Source organism: Benincasa hispida, chromosome 12 (assembly GCF_009727055.1).
Source record: "Benincasa hispida cultivar B227 chromosome 12, ASM972705v1, whole genome shotgun sequence".
NCBI lineage: Eukaryota > Viridiplantae > Streptophyta > Magnoliopsida > Cucurbitales > Cucurbitaceae > Benincasa > Benincasa hispida.
Window position 1 is genome coordinate 80,063,724 of NC_052360.1, and position 26,499 is coordinate 80,090,222.

The 26,499-nt window shown below is 37.1% G+C and overlaps 1 protein-coding gene across 1 annotated transcript; it reads right to left on the minus strand.

The window, feature by feature from the left end:
* Positions 1-631: 631 nt before the first annotated feature.
* Positions 632-26,499, minus strand: LOC120092686 (tubulin-folding cofactor D). The gene is made up of 17 exons (XM_039050835.1): positions 26,122-26,499; positions 25,080-25,627; positions 24,517-24,619; positions 23,635-23,811; positions 22,373-22,564; positions 17,192-17,308; positions 16,911-17,015; positions 16,012-16,182; positions 15,670-15,885; positions 13,138-13,336; positions 12,814-13,019; positions 12,496-12,720; positions 11,832-12,386; positions 11,470-11,736; positions 2,066-2,110; positions 1,598-1,783; positions 632-1,350 (listed from the first exon to the last, which is right to left on the minus strand). Exons 1-17 carry the CDS (start codon positions 26,329-26,331, stop codon positions 1,057-1,059), a joined length of 3,816 nt encoding a protein of 1,271 aa, XP_038906763.1. The 5' UTR covers positions 26,332-26,499; the 3' UTR covers positions 632-1,056.

The window sequence follows — 26,499 nt, forward strand, 5'->3', positions numbered from 1 at the left end:
ATTAAGGTTAAATTAAACTTTTAAATTTGTAGTGGATAGATTCATGAACATTAAAAAGAGTAAAAAGTTATTGAACTTTCAAATTTTATATATAATAAGTCTTTAAATTTTTTATTTTGTTATTTAATGAGTTCTTAAAATTTTCACTTTATTTAAATACTAAATTGAAAGATTGACCCTACTAAATACAAATTAAAAAAATGTTGAATTTGTAAGACATTATACCCAAAATTGAAAGTTTAAATATCTATTGGATACAAAATTAATAGTTTAAAATTCTATACACAAAATGTATACTTAACCCTCCATTAGTTACCAAACTGTTTTAGATTTTTTTTTTTTTATAAAAAGTGTATAAATGAAACATTGAGTCAAAATATGACTAGTTTCAGTTAGAAACAAATTAATTTCAATGCATTGTCTTCTTGCTCAAGCTGCCACAACATTTGAAGTTGTCCAAATCCTCTAATTGTATTATCAATCTGAAGGTGTTAAAATTGAAGAGCAACTATAAGATTTTAATGAAAATCTCTAAATAAAGTACCCAAAGCTATTGGAATTGTAATAAATTGGGTTTAACATTGTAATACTTTTACTAAGTGTGTCCCATGTTATATGCAATCTTGATTCATTTTATATAAAATGATATGACATAACCTCTTGTGTCATGTCCCACATTATCGAGAAAGATATACAACACAAATTATCATCTCAAAAACTTGATAGTTTGATCTCCACTATACATTGGTTACATTTAAAAGATAAAATTTTAAATTTATATTGGATAAAATAGTCAACATACAGAGACCACAGCAACCTCTAAATGGATTTTGAACAAATAAACTCATCAAGCACAAACTGTCTCCCAAGCAAGACTATTTTGATTGAACCCCGCCAGAACCGCTCCTTCCCGAAGCAATTTTAAACTTTTGCTAACACTCGTTTACCTCATTTCCATGGATTCACAATGCTGCATAAGAAGCCAATGGTCAAGGGCATACCAGAGCCTGTAGGAAAGGAGGAAGAGCCTGAGAAACCAGAGGACGGGTTGAGCTTTCAGAATCCGGTTGACTCAACCAATGACAAATAGGAAGCGTTTTCATCTGCGCCTGAAAACCGATTCTTGACTTGCTTCTCAGGAGGCGGCATTGTGTTAGTCTTGGGTTGTATATCAGTTTCTGTTCCAGCAATGTAAGACAGTTCCCGCCTTTGAAGTTTTGCATTTTCCAAGTCTCCTTCCCAGCAAGTGTTGGAGACTATTTCAAGTGCTTCCTCAATCTTATTTTCCGGCACAAAATCCCCATTTTGTAGGAGAACAAGGTAAACTTGTTCGGCAGAAGCTTTCCGAATCTGAGTTCATTTTTCATTTTTTAATTAGAAACAATAAACCATATATTCAAAACAACAAAAGAGAAGACACAAAGGGTTGAGGAAATCAGTTTAAGTCGGTCACATTCCAAATCAGCTGTTAATGGAATTCGTTCAAGTCAAGCATAATTCCAGAGTAAATAGAAGCTATATGCTACTCTAGCTTAATAAAGGAAAGAAAAATTATATATTTAAGCTCAGCTCTACCATAAAAGTATGGGATTCAAACCTTCGGGTATCGATGGCTAAGGAAAGTGAGAAGATAAGAGAAAGCTCGGGAATTAACAGGTTCTGAGAGTGAAGCAATATAACCAAGTATAGCAATCCCAGCATATAACTTGGAGAAGTCTTTTGAGCCCTTCAATTCAATCTCCAAGGAAACCAAAATGCCATTACAAAAGCTCGATATGTGAACCTGGAATATAACAAGCGAATTACCAATTAGTTTTTACTCTAACAAGCGAATTGCCTGAGAATATGCCACTTTTTGTGACCCAAATACGTTATCCTAATTTCTAAAAACGTGGTAAACCAGAAATGCTGTTGTACCCACCAGAATGTGGCAACTAGCACCAGTTAGTCACTGAAGATGATGGTAATGGCAATATATTAAACAAAAATTTTGATAATCAATAAGAAAGAAGAACGATTAGGACACCAGCATGCAGATTACGAGAGGGAAATTAAGATTACGGACCTCCATGTTCAATAATATCCTTTTGCTGAAAAGAATCTCAATAGTCTGAAATAGAGAATAGAACATCAAAATTAGGAAGTCTAACAATAGCAAGAAAAACAAACCAAACTTTGATGGATATCTTATGGAAGAGTGCGGCAACTGCCAGGAATGCATATAAAAGCAATGTGCCATGATCTGAATTCTGAATTAAGCAAATCCAACAAAAAGATAAAATAAAACAATAAATGAAATGAAGGCTTCAAGAATTTTCATACGATTTAATAATCTCAACTCATCACCGGTCGAGTTCAAGAAATAATTTTGAAGAATGAGTATACTAATCACCAAACTTCTTTCACACAAGTTGCTTTTTCTTCTCCAAAATTAGAAAAATAAAGGTGTCATTAATGTTACTTCTATTCCTAAAAGTCATAATTTTTCTCTATTTAAGATTTTTTTTTTAGTTAGAAAGCAAATTTTTATTGGAAAAAACGAAAATAAATACTAGGACATATAAAAATAAATAAATCAGCTCCACAAACGGAGTCCAAATCCTAAGCAAGCAAAAATAAACTTTCCAGAAGAATAAGACCTCCCTGATAATTAGAAAGCCTAAGAGAATGACACCCATAAAGAGGGATTAAAATCTAAGAGGTTGTTTGGGGACCCAACATGGGATGGTATACCATGGTATACCATAGGTTGATATATCATCTCAGTGTTTGGAGGTTCATTATCATATCTCACCGATTTTAATTGTTTATGGGCCCATTTTCGAAACGTGTTTCGTATCTCATCGTCATTTTCCTTCCGTGTACCGTATGTCACCGTTTCTCTCAACCATACTCGATCTTTCATACTCGATCATGCTTGAACATACTCGATCAAACTCGATCGTTCATACTCGATCATGCTTAAACATACTCGATCATACTTGATCATACTCGATCATACTCGATCGTTCATACTTGATCATGTTTGAACATACCCGATCATACTCGATCATATTTGAACATGGATCATACTCACGTATTTTGCATGTTTTCAATATTATGTGTTGAAATGGTGTTTTAGCCCTAAGGGCGTTTTAGTCTTTTTCTTAGTGTCTACTGTCTAGGGTTTCTCTCAATTTGGTTATTTATACCTGTCCTGTGTTGAGTACTGGGTATCAAAAAAATTAAAAGAATAAAAATTCTCTTATCGTGGTTTTTCTCACTGATATAAGGTTTCCACGTAAATCTGTGTTTGTTTTTCTCCCTGGTATCAGAGCATGGCGACGAAGCCCTGGCCGTCATTGATGAGAACAAACCAGAGACTCCAACAGCAATCTCCGTTGGAACGGGGGGATCCATGAACGCTAAAGTTGCTGCAGCCATAAGAGAAGCCGTTGAGCATTATTTTCACGTTGCGCTGCCTCAACTCCTCAGATCCGTGTCAGATCCGAACTCCAGTCGGTGGACTTCCTCAATAGACCCGACCAACGGAGCTCACAGACCCGATCGACACACGGATCCGGGCTCCTCCACGACGCACGGACCAACGAAACTCACAGACTCGACCCGGCCAGCGATCGATCAAAGTCTCACTGTCCGCGACCCAACCTTTCCCATGTTCTTCAGCGCGACCCATCTGGTTTCCACCATGTTCTTCCTCAGATCCCGTCGATGCAAGGAAAGCCACCAGCCCCGGAAGTTTTTGCACAGCCGATCTTCAGCCGAACTTCAGCCTCTGTTTGCGAGTCAGCCACCGGCCCTAGCACACATACCAGATCGCTCGTCTACTGCGTGGATGACCCACTCTTCTCAGCCGATCTAGCCGGTTCAACCGAACCCGGTCCAGCCGAACCAGTATGGTCAGTCAATTCCCAGCCCTTCTTTTGGCCCTTCCTCTAGCCAAAATGAAGCTACTTTTTCAAGGATTTATGGGCAAAACCAACCTATGGCAAATTCTGGTGGAACCGTTGGCTTTGAACAACAGTTGGCAAACTTACAGCAGCAAATATTGGCTCTTAGATCCACAACAAATCCTGCAACTAGTTTTCATCCACATTCAGACTTCTCTTTATGCTCAGAAACACCGGTAAATGCTTACTCTACTTTACCTGTAGCAAATATTATGTCTGGTTCTGTGGGAAACTCTGCAGGGATTTCTATTTGTGAGAAACTTAATGGCCAAAATTACTTTTCTTGGTCACAATCGGTAAGAATGGTCTTTGAGGGACGTCACAAGTTCGGGTATTTAACTGGAGAAATACCAAGACCAAACCCCAGTGATCCCCAGGAATGTATATGGAAAGGAGAGGACTCTCTTTTTCGCTCAATTCTGATAAACAGCATGGAACCCTAGATTGGGAAGCCACTTCTGTACTCAGCCTCCGCTCGGGATATTTGGGAAGCTGTCCAGAAGCTCTATTCGAAGAGGCAAAATGTCTCACGTCTTTATACCTTGAGGAAACATGTTCATGAGTGCAAACAAGGGACTCTTGACGTAACGTCTTATTTCAATAAATTGTTCTTGTTGTGGCAAGAAATGGATTTGTGCCGCGAAGTCGTGTGGAATTGTTCTGTTGACGGAGTTCAGTACTCGAAGATTGAGGAGGCGGACCGGGTGTATGATTTTCTGGCTAGCTTAAACCTTAAATTTGATGGTGTCCGAAGTCGGATTTTGGGACAGAGACCAATACCATCTCTGATGGAAGTATGCTCAGAGGTCAGGTTAGAAGAGGAGAGAACCAGTGCTATGAGTGGCACTAGCATTAACCACTTAGATTCTGCTACGTTTGGGGCCAAGTCTTCGGGACCAGAAAGCGACAAACAGAACGAAAAGTCCCCACCAATCTGTGAGCACTGTAAGAAACCGTGGCACACCAAAAATTAATGCTGGAAGTTACACGATCGCCCACCAAATGGCAAGCGACGGCCTACGAATGATAAATCTAAAACCAGTCGGGCCCTTGTCAGTGAAACAGGGGATGGTATGTCATCAGCCACCAGTCAGGTAGAGTCAAGCATGGTTGGAACCGACAATGTCGTGCGATCAGGTACTTTTCAGTCCTTTAGCTTCTTGATTGAAAGGGATGAATCGTGGATTCTTGACTCAGGAGCAACGGACCACCTAACTGGATCATCTGATCAATTCCTCTCTTATTATCCAAGTGCGGGAAACGAGAGAATACGAATTGCAGATGGGTCCTTTGCTTCCGTTGCTGGGAAAGGTCACTTATCTCCTATTCAAGGGTTAATTTTACAGAATGTCTTGAATGTGCCAAAGACATCTTATAATCTACTATCTGTCAGTAAAATAACCAGAGATCTGAATTGCAGTGTCGTTTTCTCATCGAACAATGTTTTGTTTCAGGACCTGAGTTCGGGGAAGACGACTAGCACTGCCCGACACAGTAGGAGGCTCTACTTCCTCTAGGAGTTTATCTAGCACTTGTTTACTGTCTTCCCTTACTATTTCTGAAACTGATTTCCTATGATGGCATTTTCGTCTTGGACATCCAAATTTTCATTATATGAAGTATTTATTTCCACATTTGTTTCGTAATGTTAATATTTCATCTTTATCTTGCGATGTGTGTATTCGTGCAAAACCTCGGGTGTCTTTTACTTCCCAGCCTTACAAACCTTCCCAACCTTTCCACCAGATATATATCTGTCTCTTATACACATCTAGATGTGTATAAGAGACAGCCTTCATAGATGATCACACTCGTCTTACATGGGTGTTCCTTCTTACGGATAAGTCTGAAGTGACTACAGTCTTTCAACAATTTTACACCACGGTCGAAACCCAGTTCAATGCCAAAATTGCTATCCTTCAGAGTGACAATGGCCGTGAGTTCGTTAATCAATCCCTCCGTGAGTTTTTAAACTCTAAAGGTATCATCCACCAGAATGGGGTGGCCGAACGAAAAAACCGTCACCTTATTAAGGTAGCTCAGGCACTCATGATTCCTGCATCCCTACCCTCGTACCTATGGGGAGATGTACTCACTGCAGCCCATCTCATTAATCGAATGTCTTCCCGAGTTCTCAAGTTCCAGACTCCCTTAGCCCATTTCAAAGAGTCCTTCTCTTCTACCTGTCTTTTCCCAGATGTTCCTCTTCGGGTGTTTGGGTGTACGGTGTTTGTCCATAATCATGGTACCCACAGTAAATTCGCTCCTAGGGCTCAAAAATGTGTCTTTGTTGGGTATCCGCTCCATCAACGGGGCTACAAATGTTATCAGTCATCTTCTCGAAAGTACTTTATCACCATGGATACCACCTTTCAAGAAGATAAACCTTTCTTTCCTGTTAGTCCTCTTCAGGGGGAGACTTCGAGTGAAGAGGCTAACACATCATCCACTTATTCCATTCCTGTAGACTTGTTTCTTGAACCAATTTCTGACACTAATCCTGGCCCAACCATTCCTGACAACCCTATCCTTCCTACAAAACAAGTTCCTTGGATAACCTACTATCGGAAGAATCTACGAAAGGAAATAGTTCCCCCTGCTGCTCCACCGGAAAGTGTTTAAGAGTCAGAACCAGAGCCAGCTCAAGGTAACCATACTCTTGATAATAATAACTCTGTTGAAAGTAATGCTGTGAACACTGACGATGCAGCGAATCTTGGCAAAATTAGGGAGGATGAGAGTAATGAATTTTCCCCTGATGATTTTCAGGAGACTGAACATGTGCAGCAGATGAATACAGAGGAAAAGGGTAATAAGACCAGTGAAATTAATGCTACCCTAGACTTACCAATGGCTCTACGAAAGGGAACAAGGTCCTGCACCAAGTACTCTATGAAAAGCTTCTTATCTTACAGTAGCTTGTCAACAAGATTCAAGGCCTTCACCATTAGTCTGGACATCGTGACAATTCCGGGAAATGTGTACAAGGCTCTGGAAATTCCTGAATGGCGAACTGCAGTTATGGAAGAAATGCAGGCTCTCAAGACCAACAAAACATGGGATCTAGTTGCTCTTCCTAGAGATCACAAAACAGTCGGGTGCAAATGGGTGTTCATAGTCAAGTACAAGTCCGATGGGACTCTCGACAGATATAAGGCTAGATTGGTTGCGAAAGGATTCACTCAAACATATGGGGTGGATTACTCAGAAACTTTCTCGCCGGTGGCAAAACTCAACACTATTCGGGTTCTTCTCTCTGTTGCTATGAACCTAGACTGGCCTCTATATCAGTTGGATGTAAAAAATGCATTTCTAAATGGTGAGTTGGAAGAAGAGGTTTATATGACCCCTCCTCCAGGGTTTGAAGCACAATTTGGGAGTCAGGTGTGCAAGTTAAAGAAGTCTTTGTATGGTCTGTCCCCTAGAGCCTGGTTCGATTGCTTCACTACCTTTGTCAAAACCCAAGGGTACATTCAGGGTCACTTTGATCACACCCTGTTCACTAAGAAATCAGCACCAGGAAAAGTAGCAGTGTTAATTGTATATATTAACGATATTATTCTGTCAGGGAATGATTCTATAGAAATTGACAAGTTGAAACAGAAGATGGCAGAAGAGTTTGAGATTATTTCCTAGGCATGGAGGTAGCAAGATCAAAGGAAGGGATCTTAGTGTCTCAGAGAAAATATACGTTAGACCTTTTACAAGAGACTGGGATGACTGGATGTAAACCTACAGATACTCCGGTTGAGGTTAACAGTAATTTGGTAAACTCAGTAGACGACGTCCCAGTGAACAAGGAGAGATATCAATGACTTGTAGGGAAGCTGATATATCTCTCACACACCAGACCTGATATTTCATATGTTGTGAGTTTGGTAAGCCAGTTTATGCAAGTCCCGTGTGAGAGACACATGGAAGCTGTTACCCGGATTTTGAGATATCTAAAGTCAACACCTGGGAAGGGTTTGATGTTCAGGAAAAATGATAGAAGATGCATCGAAGCCTACACTGACTCAGACTGAACCGGTTCCGCTACTGACAGGAAGTCAACCTCGGGGTATTGTACATTCGTATGGGGAAATCTTGTTACATGGAGGAGTAAGAAACAGGGTGCCGTGGCTAGAAGTAGTGCCGAAGCTGAATACAAAGCTATGAGCTTGGGTATCTGTGAGGAAATTTGGTTGAAGAAGGTATTAGTAGATCTTCATCAAGAGAGTCATGACCCGATGAGACTCTACTGTGACGACAAGACTGCCATTAATATTGCTAATAATCCTATTCAGCATGACAGAACCAAACATGTTGAGATTGACCAACATTTTATCAAAGAGAAACTAGACAACGGTAGCATTTGTGTTCCCTATGTCCCATCCAGTCAACAGATTGCGGATGTCCTGACTAAGGGGTTACCTAGACAGACTTTTGACACTCGTATTAGCAAGTTGGGTCTCATTGATATTTATGCCCCAACTTGAGGGGGGAGTGTTGAAATGGTGTTTTAGCCCTAAGGGCGTTTTAGTCTTTTTCTTAGTGTCTATTGTCTAAAGTTTCTCTCAGTTTGGTTATTTATACCTATCTTGTGTTGAGTACTGGGTATCAGAAAAATTAAAAGAATAAAAATTCTCTTATCGTGGTTTTTCTCCCTGATCTAGGGTTTCCACGTAAATCTGTGTTTGTTTCTTCTCTTCTCTTTTCAATATCATGCATTATTAGTTACCTCATTTATTAAACTGTCCACCAACTTTAGTAATAACTGTTCTGATTGTTTGTTAATTTTATTAATGAATGTTCTGATTGTTTGCTGATTTTATTCCACTTGCGTATTTCCACTACCCATTCAACCTCTTCATTAATGATTTAACCAATTTATTAATTGGATTTGAGTTCATTCATGATATAAAGTTAATATTCTGAGGCTGGTCACACTTTTTTTTTTTAATATTTGTTGGGGTTGTTATTAATGTTCAACAACCACCCCTCTCCCTCACTTTTCCTATAAAACAACATTGGTCCTTCTCTATTTGCTGAGAGCCTCCACTGTCCAAGATTTATTTTGTCAATCTGGTGAGTCGTTTAACTTCGGTTTCTCCTTCTCTACTTTCTAATGTTTGGTTCTGTCATTTTCATATTATTAAGTTTTTAACTTTTGGTTGTTTGGTGGGTGGTACGGTGCCTCATTGTGTTTTGATCCGGAAACCAAGGGACTCTATCCATATCATACTTCATTAGTAACATAGGTACTTTTCTATTCGAACTAGTTCTCTTCCTATATTATAAGTATTTCTAGATTTTTTCTAACTTCTTTTTATTGTTTTGTTATGCAGCCCAAACTAATAAATATACAATTAGTTTGAGGTTGGTGTGTTACTTTTTTTTTGCATTCCCCTATATTCCATTTCAGTTGTATTGTTTGGTGTTATTAATTTTGATTTGTTACTTATACAATGGATATATTACACGGACTGATTGACATTTTTTTTGTGTTATTAATTTTTAAATTTTTTTATGAGTATTTGCATTGTTTTCATTTATTTTTAACGTTTACATGCTTCTTAATATTGAAGTTACCTAAGTTACCTTACAAGATTATGAGATTTTTATTTTTGAAAGATTGAACAATAAAAATATAGCTTAATTAATTAATAAATATAAATATATTACTTAGATTTAATAAATTTCAGTAATTAATATAATCATTTTTAATTATTTTAATATAAATTATCAATGTAATCATTTTTAATTATTTTAATATAAGATCGAACTGTATACCATATCTTGAGATTGGAAAGAATAAAAAAAATGCAATCAATGTCTTATTCCAAATAGGATGGATACAATAATTGGATTATAAGATTTTTAAAAAAAATAGTGTTCATATAGAAAAATTATTATAGAGTACAAAAACTAAACCAGATAGCACTGACATAATAACTCTGCACACCTAAACACAGACACATTAACTCAAACATAACAACTCTGCACAACCAAACACAGACATGTCAACTCAGACATAACAACTTTGCACACCCAAACATAAACATCAGAACTCCCTATATCCTATATCATCTCAGCGTCCCAAACAGTCCCTCAAAGGAGCAAAACATATCTACTCACAATAACCCCATGTCACAAGGCATTTGGTTTCAAAGGAAAACCACAAACACTTTGCCAACAAGATCTCCTTGTGTAATCTCAAATGCTCAAACTCTCTAGACTTGAAGGCTTCGAGACCATCAACCATCTAACCAAATGAAATCCTCTTCCCTCATTAGCACCCTGCCATGAAAAAATTGATCATAACTTTCTTAAGACTCATTCTCACCAACATAGAAAGTCTAAACAAGGAAGTAACTCAGGATACGGCTCAATGTGGACTGAATAAGAGTTAGCATTTCTCTCTATAGAAAAATGCTAACTCTTAAAAATGCTTTTTTTTTCTATGCAGAAAGGCACTATTGAACCTTTTCCAAGATCGGCATTCCAAAAAGATAGGCTCTTCGAATTATTGCCCAAAGGAAGCCTAAGGTAAGAGGAAGGAAGATGGCTCGCCTGACAATGCACCATGGAAGTTAAACTTAGCTTAGAGGAATCAGAATTTATACTTCTACCAATGGTTGAACTTTTTCCTTATTAATCTTGGGGCCAGAGATAACATCAAAAAAATACAAAAGCCCATTAAAATTAACGAAAGAACTTTCTTGACTAGAGCAAAGAAAAAGAATCATGCAACTGAAGGGGCGAATGATGATTATATCCCTCCCAACCTTATTTCTCCATTTCTCCATTTCTCCATATAAGATGATTTGGCTGGAGACGATAAGAATTAACTTTTTTCAAATCCAGTCTGTTGTTTCATATATTGTTCGTCAAAGACGAGTGAGATGCTAGTGGAAAAAGCTCTCAATGCTTTTCTCCCCTTGTATGTAGATGCAACCCCCTGCAGTACAAGTGAAGGCACCATTTTTTATTCCACGTTTTTAGTTGCTTCATTCTCAAGGAACAAATCGTTCTGCATTCAGAATCTTTTCATGGTCACCTCTTATTAAGGGACCTTGTTTACAGAACGTTCAAGAGGAAGAAAAAAGGAGAGAATTGTATGTGCTATTTCGGTAATTATCTGAATTAATCTAAAACCAAGGGTCGGAGGATAACTAATCATCACCATTCTTTTCTTCTGATGCGACTCTTATTATAATCTTTTATTAAAAAAAAAAAGTATGATGATGATAATAATAATAAATTAAAAGGACACTCAGTTTTCTTGAAATCTCATATGCAGCTACGATTGATTGCATTATTCTCTTTCCCCTCGGTTTAAGACGAAATATCCTCCCTTCCATTAGCATTACCTTTTGTATTATATCATATTCCTATCGAAAGTTTAAATTCTTCACAAATAATAATAATAATAATAATAATTTACTTAACTGAACTCAACTACAAAGCAGAATAACCTCCATGATGGCAAATCAGTAATTTAGTGAAGTTCTTAAGCAGGATTGTCATAGTAAATTACCTTGAAAGTTGGTACAATAACTCTGTCACATCTCTTATACCTTTGAAGGATCCAAAGAAGATCTGTAAATAGCATACCCTTCCTAGAACTTTCATCCTGGTCTCCAATTGCATCTCCTTCAAGATATTCCATCAAAGAAGACATTGATGCCTTGCTCAATGAATCTTGCATACCACCAATAGAGATAACCAACCCAGACATTACAGTTTTACTATAACAATCAAATTGCAGCAGCCGTACAAAACGTGGATATGATACTGCAGGTACCTACATGGAAGTTGATTGTGCAGATAAGCAACAATTTCTCACCCTTGATGATAAAAAAGAACATAGATCTTCTGGAACATGTTATCAGAACTCACCCCCCACTTCATATGTGGATCATCAGGAACAATTTTTTCTAAGATTTCTCGGAAAGGTATATGTGGAACATGGATAATCTTGTTGTATAATATCCGTTGAAGAACGGTTGCTGCCACTTCTCTTAACTTGTCCAGCTTCTCTACAGCTTGTTTACAAAGCCCTCCCACTAAACTAGTGGCCATCGTTGAATCAAAGAAGGAAGTAGTTTGGTCTTTCGCAGCCTTCTCACAATGTAGAGACTCTGGTTCAAAACCAACTCCATTTAATGTTTTAGAGAAGCCATTAGGACCCCTCGCACAAAGAATATATGTACATTTCTCAAGGCCATTCATAGCAGCCTCACGAACCCAAGAACCAACATCACCTCTGTTATCAACAGAGTAGTCATCAAGAGCTTTAAATAAACTTGTCATTACTTCATCCTTGATTAGAAATAACAATGGTATGCCATCCTCGTTTGAGCATTCTTTTCCCTGAACTAATGTTTCACATACTGAAACAAGTCCTCTGACAGCATTCACTCGTGCTTCAGCATCCCTGTCATCAGGGTTATCCTGCAAAGATGCACAACGTTTATAGAAGGAAATTACTTTTTGTCCAAAAAAAGGGGAAATATTTCTCTATCCCATTTTTTAGATGAAAATATAGCTTTTATCACAGCACCTCAATTGCACATGCGCAAGAAAGTTTCAGAAGCACATCTTTCCACCTGTTGGCCAATAATTCATAAGGCAAAACGCTTAACGCTAGAGCAGAGCCTCTTCTTACAGCCACGTTGGGATCATTCAACTGTTCCAAGTATTTTGTGGTTATATTGCCAGATTTGCCTGTGTCTGCAGCAACTAGATATGCTGACACAAATGGTTTCAAAGCTTTAACAGCAGCATTCTGCAGACCATAATCAAACAAACTATTCAATAAACTATCAAATAAATTTGAATGAGAAACAAGCAAGCATTTCACAGATTATAAACCAATCACCTGAATGTGAGAATTAGGATGTCTCAAATTCTCATTAAGGGCATCAAGCAACATTCGCTTTGTCTTTTCCAGCAATGGCAAATTAGATAAAGAAATACACTCGATGAAACGAGAGACAGCTGCACGCATTATCTCTCCACCCTTTCCACGATATAGCCGTGCCTTTTCAATAGCAGGAACAATGCCAGCCACACGTTTTTGTATATCTGTAAACAAAAGTTAGGGGGAAGAGTGGATTGAGTGGCCTAAACATAAAGCTATGCATTTGAGTCGAGGTAAATAGCTTTAACGTGAAAGATTTGGTTTGGAAGGAGTTATACAAACCAGAGGAAAGAATATGCCTGCATTGATGTAAAGATAAAACAACTTCACCCACTGCCAAGGTTGCACCATGTCGCATGCACAAATCAGATGAGAGGGTGCAAGGAATTAACTTCTCTACAACATAGCTTTCAAAATATTCAGGATCATATTTTACAAGGGCAGAAAGGGCATCTGCAGCAAGTTCTCGCAAGCCTTTATCCTGAAACATGCAAACCATGAGTAATAAGCCATTAAAACAACCCAACAAAACTGAGAACACATCACAATGTTTGCTGCTTAAGAGATTCAACTTCTCATTTTATGAGTAACAATTTCAAGCACAATTTGACAATTAAATTCTATATTTGATGATTAACAACCACACTGGTTGAACAGGGTGGGAAAGATCCCTCAATTCTGAAACTTATAAGTGCCAATAACCTGAAAATTTAAATTAACCATGAGTTGCCAATAAAATAAATTGTGTAGAGACAAATACAGTCCAAACTTCAAACCATTGACTGTAGAAAAGACAAAGATATTCTGTTTAAAACATCAAAAAAATCAAGAATGAGAAGTATTTTAACTAGGGAAAGAACGGCCAAAATGTAGTTAATCATCTCAAAAAATTTCTAAATTCATCAACTTTGAACCTAAAAAGTACGGACACTTTAGTTTGGCTAGCATGTCCATGTCCAACACGTGTCAAACACTTGGACACTCTGATGCTTGTTGGACACGTTCGAACATTTGTTGGTGCGACAAATGTGTAAACATGCATATAACATTTGTTGAGTAGATTAAAAAGACACATGTATGATAATAACATCTGAGTGTGAAATACATCAAGCTAAGTCTTTTAAGTATATAAATGCATTAACTCATTTACTTTGAACTTTTGGTACATGTGTGTCCAACACGTGTCAACTCATCAACTCATTTCTGAGTGTGAAAGACACATATGTGTCCAACACGTGTCAACTCATCAACTCATCTCAAAAAATACACAAGTTATTTTTTGGTACAAAAAATGAACTTTTAAAAATTTATATTTTAATAAATGTGTCCTTGTCGTGTCATGTCCTAGATTTTCAAAATATGGTGTGCCGCCATGTCCATGTCGTCTTGTATCTGTATATGTGCTTCTTAGCTTTGAACTACTTGTGATTGTTGTCTTAATTCAATCTTCGTTCCCCACTGCCAAAAGAAGATTATCTTCAAAATTTGCACAAACACATTATATATTAATCAACACCAATCGTGTAATGCCTAGAACAATTCTTGAACAATGCCATTTAAAAAAAAATTAAATACTTTTTTGATGTTATGTTCTTTTACAACTTGTTTGGATTGTGGATATTGTTTCATGGATATGGATATTAAATATCGAGATTTTAAATGTTTTTGTTTGGATATACAGGATAATTATTATTTAAAAATTAAATGCTTGTGTTTGTTTTTGTAGGTTTTGTTCGGAGATTTTAGATAATATGCGTATATTATAAACTAGCCCAAAATTAAATATGGCTAGAAAAGTTGGCGAAAAAAGTAAAAGTATTATAATATATGCATTCTATACAAATAAAAGTATTATATTTCAATCACATTTAGAAACAAAAGATTTAACTACAAATTTTCTATCTATTTTGTAGTCCTCTTTTATCTATACTTTCTAGTTTCTTTACTTTTCAGCTTTTATCAATACACATTAAACTTATATTAAAACAATTTAAAAGCAACATATAGATTTTTTTTTGGAGGTTGCAACATATCGATCTCACTTTTTTTTTTCATTCCATTATAAATAAAAATTTACAATTGTTTATTTGGGATGAAGGTAAAATAAACATATAAAATGTGATTTTTTTAATTTAATTAGATTACAAACATATCAAATCCACCAAATATCCCATACTTGTTTCTTAACTTTCTTTCTCCAAATAAAATAATATATACACACTCACTACACATATCAAATCAAGGCCATCAAATTAGATTTTTTTACTCTCTCATGTCCACTTTTTAACTCTCCTACTAAAATATCCTATGAGAAAATAAATAAATAAATAGCCCAGATTTTAGAAGGACAAAAAAGATCGAAGGAAAATTTTTATCCCCCTACAACTAATACCTAGGTTTTCAAACTTCAAAACCCACATAACAAGCATGTATAATATTTATCCATCTCAAAACTCAAGCACAACTTCCATGAAACAAACACGGCCTTCATAGATTCAAACTACCATAACATAACAGAAAGTCAGAAATCAATATATTGTCGTGTGCCAAAGCTACAACAAATATAAGGATCATAATGTACCAAAAGTCCACGAAAAACATAATCTGCATGAGGCACGTGACCTGTCCCAAAAAATTTACGAAGAGAAACATCTATAATATGATGGTAGATTCACATTAAAATGAAAGATGCAACAGAAACCACTTCAACCTAAAATTAACAAAAATGTCAACTCTTTTTTTCCCGATGGATAAGAGACTGAAATTTCATTAAAAAGAAAAAAGAAAAAGTATGTTGGAAAAGTTAAGGAATACCCAATGACATATTTTGTTGCACAGCAGTTCATCAATGAATGGAAGAAGATACCCCTCGTATTGCGCTATACACACAGCAACTTTTACATATGAAGTTACTCGAGACGCAAGTGAAAAATAGTCAGCAGTGTTCACTATATCAATCCCATGTGGATAATTCCCTTGTCTTCCAACATTTTCCTGAAAAGCTGCTGCAGCTGCTCTTCTACAGTTAACCTACGCATCACATTTTAAAACTTCGGCAATTAGAAGATAAAACAGAAACAATAATATCTGTGAATAGAAACAATAATTCCATAGTTAGGTAGTGGTCAAAATTTAAATAAGTTTAGAGCTTAACACCTCACGATCATAACAAGCAACTGTTAGGAGATGGGGAGCAAGTTGTTTCAAAATTTCTTTCATGTCTGTGTGATGATAGGCACGGCCAAATGCCCAACAAACATACGCAGCAGCATCACGAACATGAGAACCAACACTATGTGGACCTCTTCGAATATCATAATGTAATGCCTGTCAAGAAGTTTAAATCTTCATCAGTAATAAAAAAAAAATCGCAGGGAAATAATTCATAAAATTGCTTCAGCTCCCAAGATCTTGATTCTGAAACAAAACCACCTTTGTCGCCAACATAACTGCCAATGGCATCCCCCACCATAGCCACCAGCCCACCGACATGCCATAAACCCGTATCATCTCAAACACCGTATCTTCCTCTTCACCACCACCTCTCCTCCATTCTACCTCCATATCCACATCGTCCTCCACTGTCATAACCACCACCACCTCATCCTCAAATACCGACTTGAACACATCAACAATTTTTGGAACAGTTGTCAAATTCCACCTCAGTCACAAACTCGACATTCTCTCCAGCATCAAGATTTCAAAACCCCTCAAATTTGATGGATTTGGAGGGGAAAATATCTCCCCCACCTTGACTCAAAAAGATGAAGTCATATGATAGGATTAATATTAGGATAGTCTAAAGGCATACTAAAAATTAGCCAAGGAATTGGTCATAAATAGAGGGGATGAGTGAGCTCACAAAGGAGGACCTTAGAATTATTTGAAGAGTTATTGTACTTTTTTTTCAATACAATTCAAGTTTTCTGGTTCCTATCAAATGCCTTGCCACGCCTCTTTTGTACCTTCTCTTCCTCTTAGTGAAAGATCTTCGTTTCTTAACCCAAAAGAAAATGATAACAATACAAAAATTGGTGAATAATAATAAATGCAACCTTCACAACAATAGGTACAACTTGAGGAAGACTACAAGGTAGGAGCAATCCTCTGCGAGCCAACTCCGCTACTGCCAAGCAACCTCCATGCCATGAACCATCACCCTGAGAAATTACAACATGTCACAACCATGCCAACTCAATATCTATAAATTAGTCAGAACATAACTAACACATTTCGCACCAGAAATTTTAACAAAACCTCAATATAATTTTGTTTCTTTGTGAGAGGGGATGGGGCAGGGGGAGGCGGTTTCAAGAAATAATGCATATACAAATACCTCCCCTGGGGAAAATAGTTCCAATATGGATGACAAAACCTCTTCTGAAAGCGTAGATGTAAGACGGGAAGTTACACGACCTAAGCCCTTTGCAGCTGACCATCGAACAACAGTGTCCTGGGATAACATGCCACATTAATAACATTAATGGTATAATGTAAAAGCTAGATATTAAACCATGATGCAGACTGGCAGAAAAGAGAAAACTGCAAGGAATTCTAATGAATATGAATTACCCATCAGTGACATGATAAACACCTAAAAGGCTAGTCCTCAAAGCCTCCAAAAATAAGTTGAGAGTCAGATCTCAATAGAATAGCAGTTGTGGTATGTAGATCATGTTCATTCGCCATTCCTTATGTCTTTCACATCTGAAGTTTTATGCCTTCCTAATTACCAGATTTTTTTTTTTTTTTTTGAAACAGAAACAAAACTTTTCATTGATGAAATGAAAAGAGGCTAATGCTCAAATTACAACGAAACATAGAAAGTAAAAAGAATCATAGGACGAGGGGATCAACAGACGCACTAGGATATCTCAACTAGGTTGACACAACCATAACGCCCTCATCACATCTCTAAAGGAAATTCTACTAAGAAGAAGAGATACAAGTTTCTAGAAATTTCAAATACAAAACGATAAATATGACTTAGGTGACAAATATCCTAAATAGATTGAAGAAATGAAAGCATTTCAATTAAGCAAATATCCTATATGGAGTAATTTGTGAAGATTTTGGATTGGGAACACCATGTTGAGCCTAAGAGACGGCTAAATCTAAGCGATCTGACCAAACTGTAGGATTGTTGTGAAATACCCTCTTATTCCACTCAAACCAAATCTCTGAAAGTAAGGCCTTGTCTGCAATTGACCATAAAAAAATTCCCCCAGATTATCTCAGAACGAACCCAATAATCAAACAAATGCCCCAAGACTTCTGAATACTTTAAATGTGATGAAAGGTAATCAAATCAATTTAATGCCGACATTTATCATAACTGACGTTGCATGATTTTCAGCATATGTAATGCACTTCTCTAACCTTCTTTTGGTAGCAAGAGTATCTATGAACAAAATCACCCATTTCTAAACTTTATTGCTTTTCATGAGAAACTTGAAACATAAAACAACAATGCCATGTGCAAACTGTAATCAAATCCAATTCCTCTGACTTGGATAGAAATTCAAAATAAAACCACTAACATCTTCACCGATTATGTCAACCTCATGATAAAGCCCATGAAACATATCGATCATCAGCAACAAAACAGAACAAAATCCACGAGAACAAGCCCTGGACATGGTTAGTCCATCTGACACATTCTTGACGTGTGACTATGAACAAGCAATAACCATGGGAACAAGCAACTCGAGCACATAAGTTCTATCAATCAACGATTTAAGATCTTTAGGGGATCCATAGCGTCCACTAGGAGCAAAAATTAGTGACATGGTACCCAAAGCTTGCATATAGAGAATACTCTTGTAGAACCATGATCTGGACAGCACTGTAACCAAGCTTTTTAATGTGAGGAAGGACGTCTCAATAATTTGCATACATATTTATACAAGGTTCATTCCGGCCGATAAAAGGTGTAAGTCAGAATATCTTAATGCTGAATTTGTTAAAAAGTGTTTTAGTGTTGAATGCTAGGATTTATCCTTGAGGCCCCTAAAATTCCAAGATATGGTCAAACTTAAAGATGATAAAGACAGAAATTGATATCGACGATTGGTACTGCCCGGCACGATAGGGGGCTCTATTTCCTGACTGATGAAACTTCCTTTACGGATGGTTATAGGACTAGTTTTATTTCTTTGAATTTCTCTGTTGTTGAAACTGATTTTATGTTATGGCATTACCGTCTGGGACCTGTCTCTTATACACATCTAGATGTGTATAAGAGACAGCTTATTATCTATCAGTAAAATTACAAGAGACCTGAACTGTCAGACTGTTTTCTCACCCGACATTGTTTTGTTTCAAGATCTGGGCTCGGGGACGACGATTGGTATTACCCGGCACGATAGGGGGCTCTATTTCCTGACTGATGAAACTTCCTTTAAGGATGGTTATAGGACTAGTTTTATTTCTTTGAATTTCTCTGTTGTTGAAACTGATTTTATGTTATGGCATTACCGTCTGGGACATCCCAGTTTTCAATATATGAAGTACCTTTTTCCGCATTTATTTCATAATATTAATATGTCATCCTTACAGCTGTCTCTTATACACATCTAGATGTGTATAAGAGACAGGTCCATACCCATGGTCCCAATCGTATGAAATTCACTCCTCGTGCCCAGAAATGTGTCTTTGTTGGGTACCCTCTCCATCAACGTGGGTACAAGCGTTATCATCCCTCGTCTCGGAAGTACTTTGTGTCTATGGACGTCACTTTTCTCGAGGATCAACCGTTTTTCCCTGTTAGTCCTCTTCAGGGGGAGTGTCCTAGTGAAGAGACTAACTGGTCCACGTACTCCATTCCCCTAGAGATGTCGGCTAAACCTGAACATCCTAGCCCTGTTCTTCCTAGTCCCGTTCTTTCCACTAATCAAGTCCCTTGAATAACTTACTACAGGAAGAATCTCAGGAAGGAAACAGTGCCGCCTTTCGCCTCTCCAGCTCCAGTTCATGAGTCTGACTCGGTCTCAGTTCCAGGTATGAATATCCCTGTTTGTGATATTGATGATTGTGTTGAGACTAATAATTATAGAATGGACAGAGATATAAAGATTGATGCAGATAATGAGAAAATAGAGGGAACTGAGGAGGATGGAGAAACTGATGGAAAAGACAACACTGAAGAAATAACTCTAACAAACGAGAATAGTGGAAGGGAAGGTGATTGTGTGGGAAATCCTTCTGACAAAAGATCCATAGATCAGATGGCTAGCTGCAGTAAGGAACGTGGAGAAGAGGAAAACCGTGATGCATCTCTTGATCTTCCAATTGCCTTGAGAAAAGGGACTAGGTCATGTATAAAGTTTCCTATGCATAGTTACATGACATATAGTAACCTATCTCCTGAGTTCAAGGCTCTTACTACCAGTCTAGATACAGTAATGATTCCAAGTAATAAACAAATTGCCATGGAAACTCCCGAGTGGAGGGCTGCAGTTATGGAAGAAATAAGAGCCCTAGAGAAAAATGGAACATGGAACAGGTTGCTCTTCCTGAGGGGCACAAGACGGTTGGATGTAAATGGGTATTTACTGTCAAGTACAAATCCGATGGCTCGATTGACAAATATGAGGCGAGACTGGTAGCCAAAGGCTTTACCCAAACCTTTGTTATTGATTACTCTGAGACATTCTCTCCTGTAGCCAAACTCAATACGATCCGGGTACTATTATCTGTTGCTGTTAATAAAGATTGGCCTTTGCACCAGTTGGATGTGAAGAATGCGTTTCTTAATGGAGAACTCGAAGAAGAAGTCTATATAAAGCCCTCCGCCCAGCTTCGAACACCAGTTTAACCATCGGGTTTGTAGATTGAAGAAGTCTCTGTATGGGTTGAAACAGTCGCCAAGAGCCTGGTTTGACAGATTCACCACGTTTGTTAAAGCTCAGGGGTATGATCAAGGGCACTCAGACCACACGTTGTTTACAAAAAGGTCGAGTTCAGGAAAGACTTCAGTACTTATTGTGTATGTAGATGACATTGTTCTGACTGGTGATGATACTGATGAAATTATGAGACTTAAAACAAAGATGGTTGAAGAATTTGAAATTAAAGATCTGGGAAAATTGCGATACTTTCTTGCGATGGAGGTGGCTCGATCGAAAGAGGGTATATTTGTCTCACAACGAAAGTATACTCTAGATCTCCTCAAAGAAACAGGAATGACTGGGTGTAAATCTGTAGGCATCCCTGCAGAGTATAATGTCAAATTGAATAATGTTAATAATGGAACCCCTATTAGCAAAGAAAGATATCAGCGATTAGTCGGGAAGTTGATATATTTATCTCACACGAGACCTGATATATCATATGCCGTGAGTGTTGTTAGTCAGTTCATGCAAGCTCCCTATGAAGAACATATGACAGCCGTTGAACGCATCTTACGGTATTTAAAGGGCACTCCTAGTAAAGATCTTCTATTCAGGAAGTCTAGTAAACGTGGTATAGAAGCATATACAGATTCGGATTGGGCTGGATCTGCTGTTGATAGAAAGTCTATGTCTGGATATTGTACGTTTGTCTGGGGCAATCTGGTCACTTGGAGAAGTAAGAAACAGGGAGTGGTTGCCAATAGTAGTGCAGAAGCCGAGTACAGGGCCATGTGTTTGGGGATATGTGAAGAGATCTGGTTGAAGAAAGTATAAACAGATCTTCGACAAGACAGTGAGCTTCCAATGAAGTTGTTTTGCGACAATAAAGCAGCAATAAGTATTGCCAACAATCCGGTTCAGCACGATAGGACCAAACACGTCGAGATTAACAGACATTTCATTAAAGAAAGACTGGACAATGGGAGCATATGTATTCCCCACATCCCTTCAAATCAGAAGATTGCAGATGTCCTTACAAAGGGGTTGTTAAGACAAAGTTTTGATTACTGTGTCAACAAGTTGGGTCTGATCGATATTTACGCCCCAACTTGAGGGGGAGTGTTGAAAAAAGGGTTGGTTTTCCCTAGGGGTTTATTTGTAATTTACTTATGAGCCTAGGGTTTCCTATCTGTCTATTTATTTGAGCAGTCTTTCTGTATTTCAGTGTAACTTAATAATAAGGTTTGATCGTGGTTTTTTCTCCCTAGCCTAGGGTTTTCCACGTAAATTAGTCTGGTGTTTTTCCCTTTTTCTACTTTTATTTTATCACTCATCATCAAACCTCCAAGTTTAGGGGTTCATTCATATATATAAAAGTCCAACTCTGCAATAAAATCAAAGCAAACCAAAGCCCTAACAAATCAATAACCTTACAGAACCGTATATGAATTGTTTTGAGTTGCATTAGAAATGGTTTGAGTCAATTAATTCCCAAGGTGGGAAAAAACGAAGAGATTTAAAGCTAACTTAATATTGTTCCCAAAGATAAGGACCCAAGGTATGTGGTACACTTAAATAAGTTATGAATAAATGAAACGCAAGAGGATCTAGCAAGCAATCCAAGTTTCCATCAGTTAGCTACTTGAATAAAATCATGCTATCAAGATCTCAGCATTTTGACATACCGTATCTTTCAATCCAGTGAGCAACATCTCAATAATCTCTTCTATAATTTCAGGAACTTCCATGTCTTCATCTTCCAAGCTGATGGAGCTTTGACAGACGTAAGACAGCTCAGCAGCATTAATAGGACTGCATTTTTGTGTTCCTACGGACATAGTAGCAGAAATATTGTCACCAAGGGAGCTGGTTCTACTCTGGGTCATATAACATAAGGAACTTGTTAAAGTACTTCAAATTGTAGAAACAGTGATCAAACAAACAATTTAAGAACCTCCAAACAAAGAAAGCGATGTGACTCAAGTCAAGACTACAAAGAAGTTAAGAATCAGATGGTAAAATGTAAAACAGAAAAACATGTAACGGCCTGAACATAATCCAAGTTAAAGTGATCCTGAATAACACTTATCGGGAGGAGTGTGTGTCACTTCTCAGGACTGCAAGGATGAGTGTGTAGTGATCAAGTTTTTCCCAAGGTTAAGAGACATTTCTTCTTCACTTTTTTTCTCAGTGGGAGAGAAACTATTGGGATTTAGAGGAGGTTCTTGTTGCCGATATCTTCTATCATTCCTCTAAAAAAGAACAAGATCAAGAGTTGACTCCCAGAAGTAAACCTAAATACATAAAGGTTAACCTAGCAACCTCACAACCTACCCGTGATGCCTACTTGCTTATTTAAAATAACACAATCGACCCCAACCACTTGGTTTTTATCCCTATTAACCAGGCCAGCAACTAAAAGAGACCAAAAACCCTCACCCAGGTTAGAAAAGGAATTATCAAACCTAAGGAAAAGAGAACTTTGTCATCCATTCTATCATTCTTCCCCCACAACAAAATTTCACCATCCCCCAAAAAAAGGGAAAAGGCAAAACATGAAGCTCGTAAATTATAACACATTTTCCAAAAAAAGGTGTGTGAAGTATTTCATTTCTAAAATAGCAGACATGGAAGAACTGTATATATACATATATATATATATATATATATATATATGAAAGATATTTCTTCATATAGCCTCTTTTTTTATAAAAAGAAAAAGAGAAAAAGAAACTGAGCTTTGATTAAGAAAAATGAAAGAATAAAAAGGGAATACAACAAAGAAAGCCCAACAAGAAATAAGAGTCCGAGAACTAACTACAAAAAAGGACTGTAATCCAACAAAATCGTAATTACAAAAAGAACTAGTTAGTGACACCCACTGAGAAATATTTATTATATTGTCTTGCAGAATAGAAACTGAAGTAAAAAGAGTTTCATTACTGACCACATAATGCCATGAAGCTGCACGATGAGGCAAGCAAGTAAGCCCAATTCGCTGGGTTAATTTCAGCAAATATTTACGAAGTAATGGACTCCGAACAGCAGTGTTGGACTTTATCAACATTGAGGTGTCATTCCAAACTTGAGGTACGACATCAAGCAAAAGTTTTCTATCACCAGTCTGTCTTTGATAAATAAAACATAAGTGACTTAAATCCTTAGCTATATAATTTAAGATAATTGTGATATTTTACAATCCAAACAATTTAGACAATGAGATCAATAGCTAGCTTTCATATCAGAGTGCAAGCGAAACAAAGCTACATTATCATTGATTCTCTTTGCATGATTGTTAAGGCTATCTCAAGAATTCTTGACCTAACCATACGAAGTCAGTTCATAGATAGGGGAGTAGCACATTTTATATAAAAAAAGAAACATGGGATTGCATTAAAAGAATAATGGAACTAGGAGGATCAAGTATTCTCTCTTTATAAAAAAACGCAAAGAGAAATTACGAAACAAATAACAAATCCCAACAACATAAATAAAAAAAAATTTGAGAAACTTAAAATAAACCTCAACAACATTTTTTAAAAAAAAAAATTAATAATAAATAAATAAATCTCAGAATTATAATTTAAGTCCAAATTAAAAATCTACTTCGAGAAGGACAAAAAAAAATTAGCAGCTAAATTAGCATGTACTATCACTAATCAGTTAAGTTCAGCCCTATGATTTTAGTTCTTCAACCAAAAAATATAAAATATAAGAATAAAACATAAAAAGTAAACAAAAAAATCTTATCTACTTGATTATATAATCCTTGTCTGTTAATAAAATGAATATTCTCGGTAAATGGACTTGAAACAAAAGAAATGAAAACCTTGAAAATGGAAGCTAGCGCTCCTGTAGCGCCAAGCAACCGAAAGTGGTTCATGATATCATTTGTTGTAGCAGATAAGGCCTCGTGTGTCCATTCAGTAAAGCTGGTGTCGGCAAAAAAGTTTAGTTAGCACACTGTAGCTTTGAGTTTGAACAAAACAAATGTGAAACGATTCAGCAAATACACTCATATGAAAACTAACGCAAATTTATGTATCTAAGCCCTGGCCTTATACAAGACATTAAAAAGTTCATCTTGGTTAAACTCGTTATTTATATCTGAAATAACAAGAAACCAATAAGTAGATAAAAATAAAATAAAACTGGCACCCAATTTTCAGGTTATCTTAGATTAAAAAATGAATAAACAAGTTGTAGTATAAGCACTACTATAACTTCAGGAAGAGAAACAATGAATTTTGTTTGATTCGACAATAAACTCAACATGTACAAGGCAACTTCCATGTCGAATGTGATACTATCCACCTGTAACAAAGTTATTCAAACTGAATAACATGATTCACATTCAAAATTAAATATCATAATTTCAGAAATATATTAAACCTGATAAAGGCCTTAGGCATATCTGGACGTGTTAAGAGCCTCGCAAGCAACAATCCAGCCATTGTTCGCATAGGCCCCGCACTTGAAAGGTAATCCTTGCAAAAGCTTATTATTCTTAACACTAATGGAGCCGGCTCAAATTTAGCTAAATCGTTGGTGTTGGATAAGCTTGAATCAACCGTGGAAATATCAAAGGGAACCAACACAAGTATTGAAAGCCACAAAAGTATCACACATTGAGCCTCCATCTCACCAGTACTCTCTTGTCGTGATGAGGTCACTGAGTTTGTATTTTGACATCTCTCCAAGAGAGACACTGCAAGTTCCAAATCAGAAACCTGATGTGGGAAGAACCTGATGACAGCCTTGTATCCACAGACCGTAACTAGAGTATAGATAATGATGCATATTGGCTTTATTACTTCAAGTAACTCGTCAGAATCTACACCAAGTGCAGTTGCTTTTGAACAAACAAGAGACATCAAAGGAGAGACTATGATCTCCAAATAGGGCTCTACCAACTGGCCCTGTTCTTGATACTTGTCCATCTGTATAACAAGATAATTTTCAGGATATCAAGAAATATGCATTACACAAAAAAGCTGAGACTAGTTTCAATTTCCAAATGTAATGAAGGAAACACTTCAAAAAGAAAACACTCATATTTTCAACAGTTTACTTGCCACAAGCCCAGTATACATCTCTACAGGAAATCCTATCCAACTCACTGTGACTAGCTTGCAGCTGGTGTTGAGTCCAGATTACCCAAAATTTGAAATAACCCAAATAAACCAATGATTTCATTTTCCTTTTAACGGATCTCATAATCTCCACAAACGGGTCAAAACTTGAACTTAAAAGCAATTGCTCACGAACTAATTAGTTACATCTCAATCAAATACGCGCTTCACTTGACAAATTAAACGTTAAATAGACCAGAGCTAGAAGCTAAACAACCACCAATTCACTAGAAGTTATCAATCCGCAAATGCGATATACGACCCTGACACAGAATGGAAATAAAGTTCCGGAAAATGATTACAATGGATCGGATCTTGTGAACGGATGAGATATCGTAGACGCATCCATTGGAAACAATGTCATCGAGAATGGACTTAACGAGCTTCCATTCTTGAAGGAAGTACTTCTGGATTACCCTCTCCTTTGATTCGTGTTCGTCGTCGTCGTCGTATGTTGTCATTCCGTCGAGCTCCTCCTTCTTTGGGGAGGCTGCTTCCGTCGTTGCCGCCATGTTCAGAGAAGTACAAGCTCAAGTTCCCGCCCGCTTCACTCAGCTTTTCACTTTTGGGACAAAATATAACTTGAAAAACATATAGCCGAAAATTCGAAGTCCGGATCTTCAAGAAATGGGAAATTGCCAAAATATGACCATTTTAGGAGGTTTAAGGATATTTAGGAT

Bases quoted from the DNA above. Each gene is read 5' to 3' on its own strand.
- LOC120092686 (XM_039050835.1), bottom strand. From the start codon at position 26,331: ATGGCGGCAACGACGGAAGCAGCCTCCCCAAAGAAGGAGGAGCTCGAC. The intron at 17,016-17,191 runs GTATTTGTATAT...GTAATTTCTCAG, and splicing joins AACTATTTTCCCCAGGGGAG to GGTGATGGTTCATGGCATGG. The intron at 13,337-15,669 runs GTATTCCTTAAC...TGCATGTTTCAG, and splicing joins GCAACAAAATATGTCATTGG to GATAAAGGCTTGCGAGAACT.